The sequence below is a fragment of the Sorex fumeus genome, unplaced genomic scaffold, assembly GCF_029834395.1.
Source record: "Sorex fumeus unplaced genomic scaffold, SorFum_2.1 ptg000044l, whole genome shotgun sequence".
In the NCBI taxonomy this organism is placed as follows: Eukaryota; Metazoa; Chordata; class Mammalia; order Eulipotyphla; family Soricidae; genus Sorex; species Sorex fumeus.
Window position 1 is genome coordinate 51,522,215 of NW_026606101.1, and position 16,813 is coordinate 51,539,027.

Consider the following 16,813-nt stretch of genomic DNA (forward strand, 5'->3'; position numbering starts at 1 on the left):
CTTCCAAACTATTGGTTTTTTGCTTCTGTTTTGAGCATTGTTAGACATGCTCAAGGCTTACTCCTGTCTCTGTGCTTGAGAATCACTCCTGGTGGACTCTGGGGTGGTACTGGGTTCCAGGATTAAATCCGGGTTGACCACATGCAAGGCAGTTCTATCACTCCAGCCCTAAGAGACTGTTCTTAACTGGAAACTAGTTCTGATAATTCCATTCTAAGCTTTTGAGCAAGCTTAAGTAGCTTGGTCACCGTGTTCAATTAATATACTTAGTAGGACTGGGGAGATAATACAGTGGGTAGGACATTTTGCCTTGCACACAGTTGACCCAGGTTCCACCCCTTATGGTCCTCCAACACCTCCAGGAGTCATTCCTGAGTGCAGAGCCTGGAGTAACCCCTGAGCATTTCTGGTTGTGACCCAAACACCCCACCACCCCAAACTAACATTCTAGCCTGAAGGTACTTATTTAAAATCCAGCTTCATTAACAGTGAATTTGCAGGGGAGGAAGTGATAGTACATTGGGTAAGGCTTGTCTTGCATACAGCTAACCTGGTTTCAGTCTCTGGCAGCACAAATGGTGTTCTGAACCCCTCCAGAAATGATCCCTGAGTATAGAGCCAGGAGTAAGGCCTGAGCACCCCACTGGGTGTGGGTTCCCCAAAAATATGCAGAGTTGGTGGGGGTAGAGGTGTGACTTGTGGCTTTTTTTCCCCAAACCTACATTTTGAACTGATTTAAAATAGTTCACAAATTTGGGGGGGAGGGGAGGTAGGGGGCTCTTTGGGGAAGGGGGGGTCACTACATCTGGCGATGCTCAGGGGTTACTCCTGACGGTGCTCAGGAAACCATATGGGATGCTGGGGATTGACCCTGAGATAGTTGCGTACAAGGTAAGTGAACCTACATTCTGTGCTATTGCTCCAGCCCTAAATAGTTTACAAATTTATATCCAGAATTTTTAGGCTCCCAGCATGTGGGGAAATCGATAATTGAGCGATTTAACCAACTAGTTATGAGACACTAGGAGTTAACCACAAAGGGATTTACTGATTCTATCCAGAGGAGGACTAGTTGACTTACAGATAATTGGAGATTTGTCCTGAATGTTGTTGCTTTAAGAATTTAATATCGGCCTGGAGCAATAGCACAGTGGGTAGGGTGTTTGCCTTGCACATGGCCAACCTGGATTCGATTCCTACCATCCCATATGGTTGCCCAAGCATCGCCAGGAGTGATTCCTGAGTGCAGAGCCAGGAATAATCCCTGAGCATCTCTGGGTGTGACCCAAAAAAAAGAAAAAAAATTCATATCAGCCCAAGCAGAGCAACATACTAATAAGCAAAACATCTCATTTTCTGGGGCTGGAGCGATAGCACAGCGGTAGGGCGTTTGCCTTGTGTGCAGTGCAGCCACCCGGCCGAGCTGGATTGGATTCCTCCACCCCTCTTGGAGAGCCCGGCAAGATACCGAGAGTATCTCGCCCGCACGCAAAGCCTGGCAAGCTACCCGTGACGTATTCAATATGCCACACACAATAACAAGTCTCACGATAGAGACGTTACTGGACCTGCTTGAGAAAATCGATGAACAACAGGGAGGACCATGACTGTGTCCTCATTTTCTGATGCTTCTAAATAACAAAGTTACTTGTTTTTCGACATGAGATTTGAAGAGAAGTCTTCACCTAAAAATAATTAATTGGTAGAAGAGAAATTTGTGAAATTTTTCCTTTATTTAAATAGAGTTCATTTTTTCTCTTTGGCAAACAGCATGTGATCATTTTTGTATGCTTCGAAAACACATATAAGTTGAAAAGTTCCCTGTTGTGCCAGTCCTTATGTATTTTTTCATTTTTGTTGCACATTTTTGTCACGAGCTTGTTGGATGCTTGTTGGATAGCAGAAGGCTCTCGTGGCGGGGGGCGGCGCGTCACCCTTGCTTGCACAGTGACACCTCCCATGTGACGTGTGTGTCATCTGGATTCTTTGCAGCACCAGATGCCTCTCTTCCGGAAGAAGATGGTGTGGGAAATCCTTCACCAGCAGTTGCTGTGAGAATGTCCCGTTGGTCCCCGGAGCTGCTGGTAGTTCTTTTCACGGACAGATGTTTCCATATACCTCATGCATTGTGGGTTAAGAAGTCCCCGCCTCACCTCTGTTCTCCCAGGTACTGAGCTATCAAGTGCATGAAGGCCTCGCACTGGACCGCACTGGACGTGCGTGGGCTGCTTGCAACCCTGTTCATAAGGCTGTGCCTGCTCGGAGCCTTGGACCCTTCAACCCACACAAGAACAAACGCTGATTTTTTTTCTTTAGATTTTTTTTCCCTGTGAATGTGGGAAATGCAGGATTTGTCCTGTGATTGTATTGTTTTTCTTTTTTTTTTTCTCGTGTGTTTGTTCACGTGTATTCATTTGCTCACTCGTCTGCAGACATGATGGGCAGTGGCCATTTTCTGCTGCTCTTTCACTGTTAACTCTGAATATCTTGTTTGAACTATTTATTTCTGAAAAAAAAGAATGTTAATCAAGCTGCCACTCTCTGCAGAAGATCAAGCTGGGACATCAGACTGGGGGAGGAAGGAGGAAGTGTTCATTTAACTCCACTCAAGCTGGAGTAGCAGCTGCCAACTTGAAGCTAGTCCCATTTTTGGAGGCTTGAAGCAGTTCGGTGGGGGCGGACCTGACTGCCTCTCTGGAATGTTTCACGCCGTGTCCTGCCGACGCAGAATCGTGACCAAGGAGCTCTGGCCAGTTGAGCAGGGTCCGAGGAGTGTTGCGGTCATTTGAAAGAGACTTCCTGGCTGGGGATCAGGTGATGCGTGGCTACTCTTGCAACTGGATTTGAAGTAACTGTAAAACCTAAATCTTCTTTTGACATCCCAGATCTGATATGAGTGTAAAGCTCAGAATTGTGACTGTTGGCCTGAGCTGTTTATTTCAAAAGATACTGTTCAATTTAAAGCTATTTTTTTCTCAAAGTTCCTTTTTTGTTTTCTATATATAGATATATAAAGCCTAAATTAAGTTTTGTATACATTAGCCTTTTCACCTCCCCCATACCACCCCCGCCGCAGTTTGTGGAAGAAAATTTGATACTTGTCTCTGAGGTTGCCAGTTATACAATAATCTATTTTGCATATGAAAGTTTGTATTTAACTTTTTTTGTTCATTAAAAACCTTACAGATGTGGTTACGCATTCTTAATTTCCTAAAGTTGAGAGTTGGTCAGCCCGTATTTTGCAAGACCTAGTGCCTAGTGTTGCTTTTCCAGTGTAATAAAAGGTTGTCTCTCAGAACCTGATCAGTATATGCTGAAGTGATTTCGGACACTTTGCCTCCTTATAATCCTTAAATTGTCTTGATACACACAGTAGCCAAAGGGGAAGACAACCTTGGCCCTGAGCTGGCTCTGAGCTGCCGGCCCGGAGGGGCACCGTGCAGCTGTGATGGTCCAGGTTCTGGACAGCAGCCAGGGCCAGATGTGCTTGAAATCGCGGTGCCTGCTTGAAGCGCCCACCAGTTCCACACACTGCAGCGCTGATGAGGAGGGGCAGGTCGCCTCCCGCTCAGGCGCCAAAGAGCCCTGCCCGAAGCCTCATTCCTGCGGCCCTGGGAGCTGGGCTGGGAGCCGCGTCACTCACAAAAAAGCTGGTGCCCACCTGGCACTCGGAGGTTTCCCCTGGGAACCGAGCACCTGAACAAGTGTTCCCGGGGTGAATCCTGTGGAAATGAGTCTCACCCAAGTGAATGACGCTGGAGGGAGTGTGGCTGTGTTGCCCCCCAGGGTTTGTGGGCCACTTGGCTGCTCTAGAATGGGCTCCCCGTCCATCTCTGCCCTCTGATAACTCGGAACAATCTTCAGGATGTGATGAAACCAGTCAACCAGTCAGGAGAGCCCGAACCCAGAGCAGAGGACATGAGGCCTCCCAACGCCCGAGGGGTGCGGAGGTCCCAGAGCCCCCGCAGCTCCAGCCTCTGCCCTGTCTTCCACGGGGTGGAGACACGTGTTCAGAATTTTTATAGCTCAACAGCTTATGAGGAAAGCGTCAGGGGATTAAAAACAGCTCTTGCTTTTTTCAAGAGCAAGTTCTTAATGTTAAAGCCAGTGATACTTAGTAAATACATATTTTTAAATTATAGGTTTTTTTTTTTTTTGGCTAGGCAATCTCCAGAGATTGGTACAGATTTTTTTTTAATTGCAGGTGAGCAAGTGTTTTTTCTCACATTTGAGCCAGGATGTGGGGAAGGGGTGGGTTGGGAAATGACAGATTTGGGGGCCCACAGAAGCTATTGTGCAGAGCCCCATTTTCTACCTCAGTTTACCTAAGTTCTTAGGACTTCTGGTCTTCGAGTCCTTGGAGATCGGGGAGCACCTGGTGATTGGTGGGGGTTCCACAGCACTGAGGGGGGGGTGCTGGCAATGTGGCCACGGTGTGCACTGAGCCAGGACAAAATGAGACGAAACCTCAGACTTGAGTATTTAACGTGAACATGTTAGCTACAGTGTTTGAATTGGCTTTGGGGAACTAATGTGGAACCTGATCTCTTCATAAAAATTTCTTGGGGAGAATTTCTAAGCACCCTATATTCAAATAAGCCTTTGGTATTTCATTTGTTTGTTAATTGGGGAATCCAGCTGGCTGTATTGCTTTGATAATTTTTATATTTTTGCCTAATATACAGAGGGAAGGGTATACTGGAATGGGTGTTGATTTGATCTATTTACCAATAAATTCGTCTCTTTAATTCAGTGACTTTCACATTTTTTATTGCAATTCATAGTAAAATGTATTTTATACAGTGACCAGTACACATTTATAGTCTTTGATTATATGTGGATACAAAAATCTTACCAAGACGTTACACACCCTTAACTATACGGATAGCTTAATTTTATTTTTTTAATGTGGACTATGAGCAAGTTGACTTCTCAATCCACTGGTGGACAGAAATCCAATTCTAAAATACTTTGTTCACTGAGAGCAAGATGAAAAGTAAGTAGAAGACTTCATAAGCCCGAGGACACACAAATCTGATCAGTGAGGAACTGGAAATGAACCAAGCTACATCCAAGCAAACAGACCAGAATGACCTTCCCTGGAAGTGTGTGGCTAAGAAATCCAAATTGAGTTTTACTTTAAATTTATTCCAAATTTACTTTGGAATTTCCTAAAATATGTCACGTAAAAGTCTACTTGTCAGTAGAGTGTCTTAAACAGGTACACTGGCATGTTACCTGCCAGGATCCATCCCCCACATCCCATATGCCCTGCCCCTCCTCCAAGCCCCACCAGGAGTGATTGCCTGGTAATAACACCCCCAAGTGTTCCCCCAACCACAGCCCTACCACAACTACAACAAAAAGCAAAACAATGGTTGCTTGATTTGATCCTGCAGGCGGAATAGATTTCACTTCTCATGATGACTTCATGGCAGTCTTGTGTGTGAGGTGATGACATTACCATGCTGCTTGCCTGTCCAGGTGAACGCTTTTCTGCTCATGTAATCTGGGATGGATCCCTTCAAGGGAACCTGTGGTTCAAATACCTAACAGATACGGCTTCCAAATCTCCCCGGAGCAGAGTCCTGGCTGTATTGCCTCACAATCCTGCCTGCAAAGCCCCAGATACTGACTTGCTTCACAGAGTAAGGTGGGCAACTGCTTACTTAGGTCTTAAATAGCTAGTGAGCAGGGACCATTTTTGGTCTTGGGAACACATTCTGGAAATTTAATCCTACCATGACTATTTACCAGGGTAAATTTTGACATTAAAATTAGCTATAATTTGGGCTGAAGTGATAGTATGGTGGGTAAGGGGCTCACCTGGTTCCTGACATAGTCCCCTGAGCACTGCAGGGTGTGGTCTAAAAACAAAGTTTAGCTCTACCTGTGGATTTAAAGCCGTTTTAAACATTTCTAGTTCATTTAGTTGGTTCCACGGCTCACTTTATTTCCATGAGTTTCACTTGGCTTTTTCATTTGAAAACTTTTTCACATACTTATTTTCAAGGACATAGGAATATCCTGAATCTTTATGATTATATGAAAGTTACATGAGAAAATTTTACAACTTGCTTTTTTTGCATTTGGAGTGGAGCAAAGATCTTGAGACTAATTTGATAATTGTCTCGGTTTTTGTTATTTGCATGTTGTGGGGGGCACACATCCTATTTGAATTTTTGTTTATCAAAAAAATACGTAAGAAGTTAATGAACACTCTTGTTGAGTCAAGGGCCGACTTGATGCTTTTGTTGTTCTGTTTGGGGGCCACACCCAGCAATGCTCAGGGCTTATCCTGGCTCTGCACTCAGAAATCATTCCTATCAGGCTTGAGGAATCATCTGGGATGCCAAGAATAGAACTTGGGCCAGCCGTATGCAAGCAAGTGCCCTACCAGCTGTACTATTGCTCCAGCCTCCTTACTTTGCCCCAAATTACAGTGTCTCTGGGATGTTGGAATGTCCAGACAGGCAAAGTCTGAGATACACAGGAGAGAGGATGAGGGTAGCCCGAGCTAGTCCCACGTTGGTAGCAATTCATCAAGCCTCACGCCCATACCTAGGGCAGTTCTTGGTCAGATGGGATGGGATTTGGTTCTGTAAGGGTCTTGGAGAGCTGGTACTGGGGTTAAGGTGCTTGCCGTGCACAGCCAAGCCCAGTTCAAATTCCCCAGTGCCACAGGGTTGCCCAAACATTGCTGTTCCCCAGCCATTGGAACAGAACCAGTGGGGTGATCCTGAGCACCACAGCTGGGCCCCACGTTAAACTGTCAGGGTCGCTGAGGCTGACTGGGAGGGGCCTCTGAGCTCCCTGAGCACTGCATGGGAGAACCCCTAGAAGCATTTTCAGTTTTGGGGCCACACCTGGTGATGCTCAGGTGTTACTCCTGGCTCTGTATTCAGGGATCACTTATGGCAGGCTCAAGGCACCCTATGGGATGCCGGGGACTGAACCTGGTCAACCAGGTGCAAGGCAAGCCCCCCCTGCCTGGTTTGCTTTTACTCCATCTGGCCCCAGAAACTGTTCTGTTTTTCCTATTCTGGGGAAGCTCAAGAGAGGCCAGATCCGAGTGCTTTAGCTGTGGCACCAGCATCTCTGTACAGGAGCCTCACCTGTACCCGCCTCCTGCTCTCCACGGGCTCCTTCACCTCTGCAACCCCGCGGCACAGTGCTAGGACAACCAGGGAACATCTTAGCACTCAACTCCGTGTCCCCCTCACAAGACCGGGGGCAAGTTTCTTAGAAATGGACAGGTTAGGAGATATGTCAACTCTTACCACCTGCAAGGAAGGCCAAGCACCGACCCGAACCTTGTGCCAGAGGGGCCATCTCTTCTCTTCCATCCCGATTCTTCCTCTGCTCTGCTTTTTTTTTGGGGGGGGGCAGCAGGGGAAGGCTCTGGGGCCGCACCCAGCTGTGTTCAGGAATTACTCCTGGTTCTGTACTCAGGCATCATGCCTCTTGAGTGGGGTGGGGGAACCCCATAAATCAAACCCAGGTCGGGGCAGTGTGCAAGGCAAGTGCTTAGCCTGTGGTCCCCTCTCCCCAGCGCGTGATTGTTCGTTCTCTGGGGTCAGCATCAAGCCTTCATGAAGGGCATGCTGCTCGTGTCTGTGATGGGGACCAGCTCTCAGCAGCCTGTCCTGTGGCTTCCCAAGAGTCCTAAAGGAAGAGGACAGGGGAAGGAGCCTGGGGCCCCCAAGACAGTCTGTCCCCGGCCACACTCACACTCACTGGCAGTAAGGGATGGACTGGGGGAGGGGGGGACATCAGGGAAGAATGCATTTTGGAGGTGGTGTTGAGCGCCATCCAGCAGTGCACAGGGGCTATTCCCAGTGCTCAGGAGTGCTCCCTGGCAATGCTCCAGGTAACCATATGTGGTGCAGCTCTGAAGCTGGTGGAATGCAAGGAAAGTGCCTTCACCCTTGTACTATCTCTCTGGCTAACGTCCTTCTGAAGTGGCTCAGCAGCCTCTGTGGGGCAGGTGGCTCTTCTGGGATCCCATCAGTTCACCCCTCAGCAACCCCAGCTGGAAAGTCACCCTCAAGGGCTGAAGTGATCCCTGCTACAGCTTCAGGCGCTGTGATGGCTTCCACTGGAGCAGCCAGCTCTGTGAAGAGCCTCAACACTGAGCAGGCCAAGGGGACCAGATTTTCCAGGCCTGTCAGTCAGCGGCAGGCCCTGGCCACCCGCTTCCCTGGAAGCATCCATCTGTGCCTCTCCTGTCCCCCTTCCCCTGAAAAAAATACTTCCCTGGCTCAAGTGGGCCGTGCCCAGTTCTCAAGACACTGCACCTCCCAGAAAGCTCGCAGAAACAGAAGGACTCTACTTGGACCTCAGTGTCCGGAATTTTCAAGGTACCCCTCACACACACACACCTGCCTCTCTCACAAAGCTCTCTGGTGACAGCTGCTCGTGGTCTGAGGACACCACTTGGAAAAACTTAGGTCTCCCCTAACGCTCCCAGGACCTCGGCAAGGAAAGGGGTGTCCCCCACCCCCGCCCTGGGGCAGTTGCTGGCCCTATCTCCCTGCCGTTCCCGTGGGCTCGCTCCCGTGCTCTGGCCTGGGCTGTGATCCTGAAATAAGACACCAAGACAACAGGCTCTTGTTAGCTGGATATATTTCTTTTTTTTTGTTTGTTTTCTTTTTTGTTTTTGTCACAGAACACTGTTTACAGTAGAGGAAACTGGCATTGCAGTCTGGTGTGATGGCTTCTTCACATGAACCAGTTCATGGTCATGGTCATCCCGTAGCGCCCCTTGGGACGCCTCCAACCTTCTCTCTCTTTTGCTCTCTCATCTTTATTCGTAATAAAACATTTTCAAGGTTTGTCCAAAAGAAGGCCGTCCAGGTTCTTGGCTAGCGGAAGACGATTCGGAGCACTCGCACGCACGCTGCCACCTGCTCCAGGCTGGCAGTGGAGAATATTTTTTTTTTCCAACTCATTTTTATTAAAAAAATAAAAAAATGCTCCAACTATCAGTTTTACAAAATCTCTAAGGAAACACAAGAGCAAGGTGCTGAGGTAAAAAACACCTGAGGTAGCTTTTTTTGGTGTGTTTTTCTCGTTTAAAAAAAAAATCTGTAAATTTAACGCCCTGGGTCAACGAACGCCCTCGTATAAATTGCTGTTTTCCTCCTCCACACACATTTTTTTTTTAAGTAAGAAATCATTTCGCTGACTACCGATGGCTTAGACACCAAAAATGTACAAAAGACAAAATACATTCTTTCTTGGTGAAATTTTTCTTTGTTGGGTGGGTGGGTCTGATGGGTTCCTGTTTTCCTCTTCCAAAACGCTAGGACAAGTACCATTGACTCTTGTTCTTTTGAGTAACCGAGTGTAAAAGCGGAGGCTGGTTTGTGTGTTTCGCTTTTGTTCCTTTTGTGTGATGTGAGACTCAGAGCACTGCTTTGCCTGGGGATGGGGTAGGGGTGGGGGTCGGGGGGTGGGCCGGAGGGAGGAGGGAATCAGGGAGCCGGGGACAGAGAAGGGGGAGAGAGGGCCGGGCGAGAGAAAGAGACAGACCGTTAAAGAGCGGTAGGCAAAACCCAGTCGAAACCTGTGAAGCAAAGAGAAACGGGGGTGAGCGCTGGGCAGGAGAGCGCCGAGGTTGCGGCTTCGAGGAGGCGGTATCCCTTCTGTCGACACACACAGGTGCCCCGGATCTGCGGGGAGGGCCCGTGGGGTGCATTTCATGGGGCGGGGGGCGGGGGCACGGCTTGAGAGCTCCCCGAGAGAATTTAGCCTTTTATTCTTGACCGTCTAGAAAAGCCCGCTTTCTCTTTCAAACGTGGGGGGTGGGAAATTAATAATCGTGTTTTTTTTTTCTTCTTTAAAAAAAACAACTCGGGGTTAATTGAGTTATCATCTGATATATTATTTCTAAAATATATTAACTGCTGCAGGCGCCCCAGGGGACCCACAAGCCCCATCTCTGAACGTTCTCTCCCTCCTCGCCTGTGCGCCGGGGGTCCAGGGGGGCTTCCCCTGCGGGCCGGGCCCTGGACACGCTCACCTAGGTTAGTCCGACTAAAAGGGATAGCGCGGGGGGGGGGGGGGGGGGGGAAGGGGGGCAGGGGGGGCCGGGACGGGGCGGGCGGGAGCCTGCGGGGCCCTGGTGGGGCCGGGCCGGCCGGTCGTGGGTGGGTTCCTCCCGCTCCTCCGGTCGCTGCTGGCGGGTGGTGGAGGGCTACATTCATCCGTTGTCTGCGGAGCCTGGGGGAGCCTCACTTGCTGCGCGGCGGGGCCACTCCCTGAGGGTATTTCTGCTCCTGCTGCTTCACCAGCTGGACGATTTCCCTGATCTTGCGCTGGGCGGTCTGCAGGCCCGAGGGGGGTGGGGGGCGAGAGAGGGGGGCCCGGTTAGGAGGACGCGGGGGTGGGGGGGTCGACCTGGGGTGGGCGCGGGTGTGGTGCACTATTATTATTATTATTATTATTATTCTCACCCCCACCCCCTCAGGCTGCCTGCTGCTGCGGGGACGGCGGGTGGACCACCAGAAGCATCCGGAGAAATGACCGCGCAACAAGGAAGTAGCATCAGGGACCCAGGGCCGCCCTCACCCACCAGGCGCCTGGAGCAGGGGGGAGCAGAGGAGCGTAGCCGGCCTGCCCACCGCACAGGTGGGGCGGGTGGGGGCGCTTCGACCCCCCCCCGCCCCCGCACAGGCCCCCAGAAAGCATCAAAGGGAAGTCGGTCCCAGGCGGGGGCCTGGGAGGCCTCTCCACGGGCAAAGATGCGGCTGGGCTGGTTTGGTCCCCAGCAGTCCCCAGGTCCTGAGCATCACCAGGTGTGGCCATGAGACCAGAACGCAAAGAGCCCCATGAGGAGGCTGGCGAAGGGGTGCAGAGGGCAGGCACACGTGCTGGGCATGCGCGGGGCCCCGTGTCTGACCCCAGGAGGCCTGAGCAGCCCTGCCTGGCTGTGGGCCCTGAGGGCCCCAGGACTGCTTGGGAGGCTACACAAGCCTCCCCCCCCCCCCCCCCCCAAGAGTCAAAGAACCGAGGTGACATGCTCCGAGTCTGCTGGTCCTTTGGGGAACTGAACTCAGGGTAACCACACCAGGGGGGCCGGTTCCCCACTGAGCACTGCAGGGGGCTCTAGTGGGACCCCACATCCCGGAGTGCCTCGGGGAGGAGAGAGGGTGGGGGTCGAGGCTCTGTGTGTGCGGGTCCCGAGCCCCCTTCCCCGCCCAGCCCAGCTGGAACTACGTGGCGGCCCGGGCCCCCACCTGGCTCGCGAAGAAATGCCCGATGATCCGGACGATCACCTCCTCGTTCTCATCCGGCGTTTGGTCTCGAGGCACAATGACTTCGGCGCTGGTCAAGTTCTGCAGTTCATTCACCTGCGAAGGCAGCGGCCGGCTCAAACACGGGGAGGACACTCAGAGGACCTCCTGTCCAGCTCGCGGGGGACAGGGCCCAGGAGGTGTGGGCACTGGGCCAGTGACAGCGTCAGGATTCTCATTCTGGAGCCCCCAGCACACATGGGTGGCAGTAGTCACCCCCGGAAATCCGGGCCTAGAACCCCAGTGACCACGCCTTTCTGGGGTGCTGACCTTGAGCCCCTGCCCCCCTCTACCTGTCCCCGGAGCCCTGCCGCCTGGTCTGCCTGATGTCAACCAGGAACTGGGACCTCCTTTCCAGCACCCTGCAGGGCGGGGCGCCCCCTTCCTGGTCCTCCTCCTCTTCCCCCAACCCCCACAGGTTACGCCCAGCGTGGGCTTGGTGGTCAGCAGACAGCCTCTGGGCCACAGATTTCTGTAATGGGTACACAGAGTTACCGGTCAGCTCCCCGGGATGCCCCCTTGCCCAGGAACCGAGAGTTTCCTTCTGCCAAACAGGCTCCCTGCCCAAAGCCTTGGATGTGTTTGTACTCGGCTCCAACTCCGTAAGCCTGCGGCCAAAGGATTGGTTTCGGGAAGGTGGCGAATTCTATTCAGCACGTGGCTTTGAGTCCTCAGCCAGGAGTGAGCCCCTGAGCACTGCCGGGCGAGGTGCGCACACACTCACCCCGAGAGACGCCCCCGTCTCCCCTTATCCCACCACCCCACATTGCCCTCCTCTGTGAGAAAAGTCCCGGATCTAGGACCCGCTTGTCTGCTGGTGCCCACAGTCGGGCAGCCCATTCACAGGCACCTTCCAAGTATCGTGGTCACTGCCACTTCCAGTGAGAAGCTTAATGATTTTCTCCGTTTTACTTAGCCCCTGAGACTTACGGTCTGTCAACCAGCCCCACTGTCCACCACACTAGCTCCAGGCCTGGGAACAGACTTGAGACTACTCACAGGGGAGCATAGGGGCCCCAGCGCCTCTCTGGTGGGGCAGCTGGGGACTGTAGCATGTGACTGCCAAGCATCCTCAGACTGGACCGTGTGTGTTATGGAGGCCCGTTTATCCAACCACAGCCCCCTGGGGCCCACGCAACGGTGGCCCTGGACCCTGTGGGTTTGGGGTGCAGTGGCTGGTCAGCTGAGGGGCATGGATGACCTTTCTGCTCCAGCCAGGGGCACTTACGGTCTTGCCGCCCTTGCCGATGACGCGGCCAGCGGTGGACGAGGGCACGCGGATATGTGCTTCCAGCTTCACCTCTTCTTTAGGGCTGAAGAAATTTTCTTCCTTCAGTTTCCCAAAAATCCGCCCCTGAGCCTGTCAGAGCACAGATGGTCACCCTGGGGCATGACCCCATGCCACCACCAACCGCTGGGTCAAGGCAGAAAACCCGCCCCCGCCCCCACCCCCACCCGGGCCAGGTCTGGAAGGCCACGGATGCCCTCCATGACCTGCTGGAGCCGAGGGCCACACTTGGCAAAGCATGTGGGGGGCACACCTCACCTTCCGGGTCCACGTGCTTCTGAGGACTGGGGACCGTGGGGGTGAGAACTTTGTCTGATACACCCCAGCACCCATTCCCGTTGGGTGGAATGAATTCCTAAGGGAATCCCTCATTTCCTTCTGACCCGATTTATGGGCACCCCTGCTTCTGAAAAATGGTGTGCGTGTGTGTGTGCGTGCGTGTGCATGTGTGGTGACGGCAAAAGGGGACCAGCCGAACTGTGATCCTGATGCCTAATCTATAAAGTGCAACCAACAAGGGATTATTGCATTTGAAAATAAAAAAGATATAAACCGGAGTGACAATACAGCGGGAAGGGCGTTTGCCTTGCACATGGCTGACCTCGCTTCAATCCTGGCATCCCACAGGGTAACCCCCCCACCCCCGCCCCCGCGAGCACCTCCAGGAGTGATAGTCCCTGAGTGCAGAGCCAGGAGTAACCCCCAAGGATCACCAGGTGTGACTCCAAAACAAAACTAGATACTGGGTTAGAGGGACAGAATAGGGCAAAGGCACCCGTAGCTGAGCCCAGTTCCATCCCCGGCATCCCATATGGCCCCCAAGCACTCCTTGGAGTGACCACTGAGTGCAGGGCCAGGAGTATGTCCTGAGCTCTGGCGGGTACAGCCCGGGAAGGAAACCAAGCACTGATTATTTGGGGTTTGGGGAGGGGGGGCACACCAGCTCTGGGCCAGCCAGGGCCCTCGGGGTGGCGCTGCCCAGACTCTGCTGGGGGACACCCAGGGCACCCTGACGGTGCTGGGGGACTGTGCGGCCCCTGAGTGGCACACCTGCTAACTGACCACTGTACTATCTCCCACCTGAGTCAGATCATCTCCTAAGAAGCCGCCAATGACTCTGAACACCTTTACTCTGATGAGCAGCTGACAGCTTGGCCAGACCACTCTACTCCGCCAAATCCGAACCCCTTTCTTTTAGCAGTCTCCCCCGGCCCCCTTTTCCCCAGGCCACCATCCTTCTGCCCTGCGGGGTATTTCACTGCAAGGGCCTCAGGTGCAATCCTATTCCCCACAGGAATCTGCGCTCTGCTCCCGCCTATGGATCTCTGTTTATCTGAGCGAAACAGCCCCACACAGGTCAGTACTGTCCGCTCAGACGGATTTGGAACCTTTGCCACGGTAAGGATTACACTTGTATGAATAAATGCTTCTGACTCATGGAACTCCAGCTTTGAACAAGTGCAAAGGAAAGGGGTCAGGACAAAAGGCAACCATGTATCCCATGAAACTTTGGGTCCCCATCTCCCCCAACTGCATGGTTCGGGAGGACGTTGAGCTCGAGGGCGGGCAGTGAGCGGGGGATGGAGAGGGGCTTCTCCCGAGAGAGAAGCAGAGGGGGCTCCCGGCAGAGAAAGGCCCAGTCTGAGAATATGAGATCTGGGCTAGAAGGGACCTGGGAGCCAGTGACCACCGGCTCAGAGGACAGGGGTCCCCCTCGGCGGCCCTTGGCACTCACCTTGAACTGGGCTTCGGGGGGTCCAGTGATGATGACCATCCTTTCGCTGACGTCTGGGCCTTCGGCAGGGGCAATCTGTAGTTCACAAGGCCGGGAGCATGTGGCTGCCTCACTGACCCAAGCCAGCCCCCCTTTGCGTCTGCGTGGGTGGTCCACACAACAGCCAGAAGTCACAGGGCCCTGGGGCCCTGTACCCAGATCTGGCCTGGCTGTCTTGACTCCAAGTCTCTGGGAGTCGCTGGCACCCCCCACCCACCCCGCCTCCAGCCTTCAATCTGGTGTTTGTTGGGGAACCACACCTGACAGTGCTCAGGGGTTTTACTCCTGGCTCTGCACTTCGGGTTCACTCCTGCTGGTCTCGGGGCCCTATGAGATGCTGGGGGTTAATCCTGGCTCAGCGTCATGCAAGGCAAGTGCCCAACCTGCCATACTATACCCTGGTCTGCTTCTTGCCCCAGCCCCCCTGGCCGGGAAGAGCTGGAAACAGGCCAGGGAGGGGTCACAGTCCAACCCTGTTACAACACCAACAACAAAGGGCTCCACTGACTGAAGCTCCAGAGAGCAGGAGGGACAGACTGTGCCCAGCTAGAACCCCGGGAGACATGAAACAGGAAGGACCAGGTGGCTCTGACCCCCCTCCCCCACTCTCCCACCTCCCAAACCCAGGGCCCAATGCATAACGCACAGGCAGGTGCCCTGAGGTCGCTTGGGGCCCCGCAGTTGCTGTCAGGGAGGGTTGGACGCCTAGTGCCCTGTGGCCCTTCCAGCCCACCCTTGCCCTGACAGGGACATGGAGCTTGGCTGCCCACCCTCCCCTGCCCCCACTTCCTTCCCGCTCTGGGTCCTGAGACCAAGTCCAAGCAAACACCAGTCCTGCCCTTCTTCTGACCACACCCAGGGTGCTGGGGACACGCTGGGGACTGGACCTGGGCCTCCCGCTTCAGCCCTCTCAGTCTCCTCTCCAGCACCCACACTTTCAGGGGGGCCACATCTAGCCATGCTCAGGGGCTGCTATTGGCTTTGTGCTCTGGAGTGACTGCTGGCTTCGTTCAGTTCCCGTATGGGGTACCAGGGACTCAAATCTGGGTTGGTGGGTTCTCAGGGATGCCCTTCATCCCTGGCACTAGCTCTCTGTCCTCCTCCCTACTTTTTTTTTCTGTTTTCTTTCTGGGTTACTCCTGGCTCTGCATTCAGGAATTTCTCCTGGCGGTGCTTGGGGGACCATACGGGTTGCTAGGAATCGAACCCAGGTCGGCCACTTACATGGCAAACGCCCTACCTGCTGTGCTATCACTCCAGCCCCACTCCTCCCTACTTTTAAAGATTAAAATTCTACTTTCCCCCACATTTCTCTTATGCTTAGGGCTCACACCTGGCTCTGCGCTCAGCCATCACTCCTGGCGGGGCTTGGAGGGCCGTATGTGGAGCTGGGGATGGAGCCAGGGGCCACTGTGTGCAAGGCCAGCACTTTAACTGCCAGGCCAGCCCAGCCCTCCGGCCCTGCGCCCCCCTCCTTTCAAAGAAGAAGCTCTCATCACATGCTATTTCCTGCCTGCTTTACCTTCTTCCAAAAATCCTCAGGTTACTTATTAGAACACACAGGGCTGGAGCGATAGCAGAGCAGATAGGGTATTTGGCCTTGAAAGCCGCAGACCTGGGTTCGATCCCCAGCATCCCATATGGTCCCCCAAGCACCAACAGGAGTAATTACTGCGTACATGAGCCAGAAGTAACCCAAGTGCATCGCGTGACTCAAAAAGCAAAAATAAACAAATAAATAAATGAATAAATAAAAAAAAACACATGAAATGGATCAAAACTGAAGCTATGGGGCTGGAGCAATAGCACAGCAGGTGGGGCGTTTGCCTTGCACACGGCTGACCCAGGTTCAATTCCCAGCATCCCATATGGTCCCCCAAGCACCGCCAGGAATAATTCCTGAGTGCATGAGCCAGGAGTAATCCCTGAGCATCACCGGGTGTGACCCCAAAAAGCAAAAAAATAAAAACAAAAAACCCCAAAAAACACTGAAGCTACTTTACGATCCAAAGGGTTCCAAGTGCTCCACGGACAGCACCCCATTTCCAGGGGGTGCCCTGGGGGTGCCGATTCATCCTGAGGTTGCATTTCTGATTTTCTCAACTCTAAAGCCCTGTGGTGGCTCAAAGTGCCTGTCCCTGACTGTGTCTCTCTGCACGGATGCTGAGCCAGGTCCCGGGATGGCCATCCCGGCATGCCTGTGAGGGGCCCGGGACCCGCCCTCAGCCGTACCCCCTCCTGGGAAGCCCCCAGGTTACCCAGACTCGAATCCCTTCCACACCCTTTTTCCTAGGGGCCCGCCCACCTGCCTTCCCTGGCAGACAGTGGCCTCAGTCTAGAAACACAGCTAGGCATCATGTCAGGGGACCCCCAGGCCATCTCACCATCACTGGGAGCCCCCACCTCCACCTCAGGGCCCCTAGGTCTGTCTCGCCGAGGGAGGGGCTGGGCCAC

At 53.1% G+C, this 16,813-nt stretch overlaps 2 protein-coding genes across 6 annotated transcripts in view; one reads left to right on the forward strand and one right to left on the reverse strand.

The window, feature by feature from the left end:
• SENP2 (SUMO specific peptidase 2) overlaps positions 1–3,292 on the forward strand; it is a 38,061-nt gene extending 34,769 nt beyond the window's left edge. For all 3 annotated transcript variants that reach the window (XM_056121277.1, XM_056121278.1, XM_056121279.1), the window contains one exon: positions 1,993–3,292. In XM_056121277.1, the coding sequence (XP_055977252.1) occupies positions 1,993–2,055 (63 nt within the window). In that variant the 3' untranslated portion in view covers positions 2,056–3,292. The remainder of the gene's footprint in view (positions 1–1,992) is intronic.
• A 5,336-nt stretch (positions 3,293–8,628) lies between these two features.
• Positions 8,629–16,813, reverse strand: part of IGF2BP2 (insulin like growth factor 2 mRNA binding protein 2) — a 180,019-nt gene continuing 171,834 nt past the window's right edge. For 2 of the 3 annotated variants that reach the window (XM_056121579.1, XM_056121578.1), the window contains exons 13-16: positions 14,321–14,395; positions 12,526–12,657; positions 11,241–11,354; positions 10,158–10,328 (exon numbers count right to left, since the gene is read on the reverse strand). In XM_056121579.1, the coding sequence (XP_055977554.1) occupies positions 10,236–10,328; positions 11,241–11,354; positions 12,526–12,657; positions 14,321–14,395 (414 nt within the window). In that variant the 3' untranslated portion in view covers positions 10,158–10,235. Of the gene's footprint in view, positions 9,424–10,157; positions 10,329–11,240; positions 11,355–12,525; positions 12,658–14,320; positions 14,396–16,813 lie in introns of those variants that run through there. The other variant, XM_056121577.1, reaches the window with a different exon arrangement.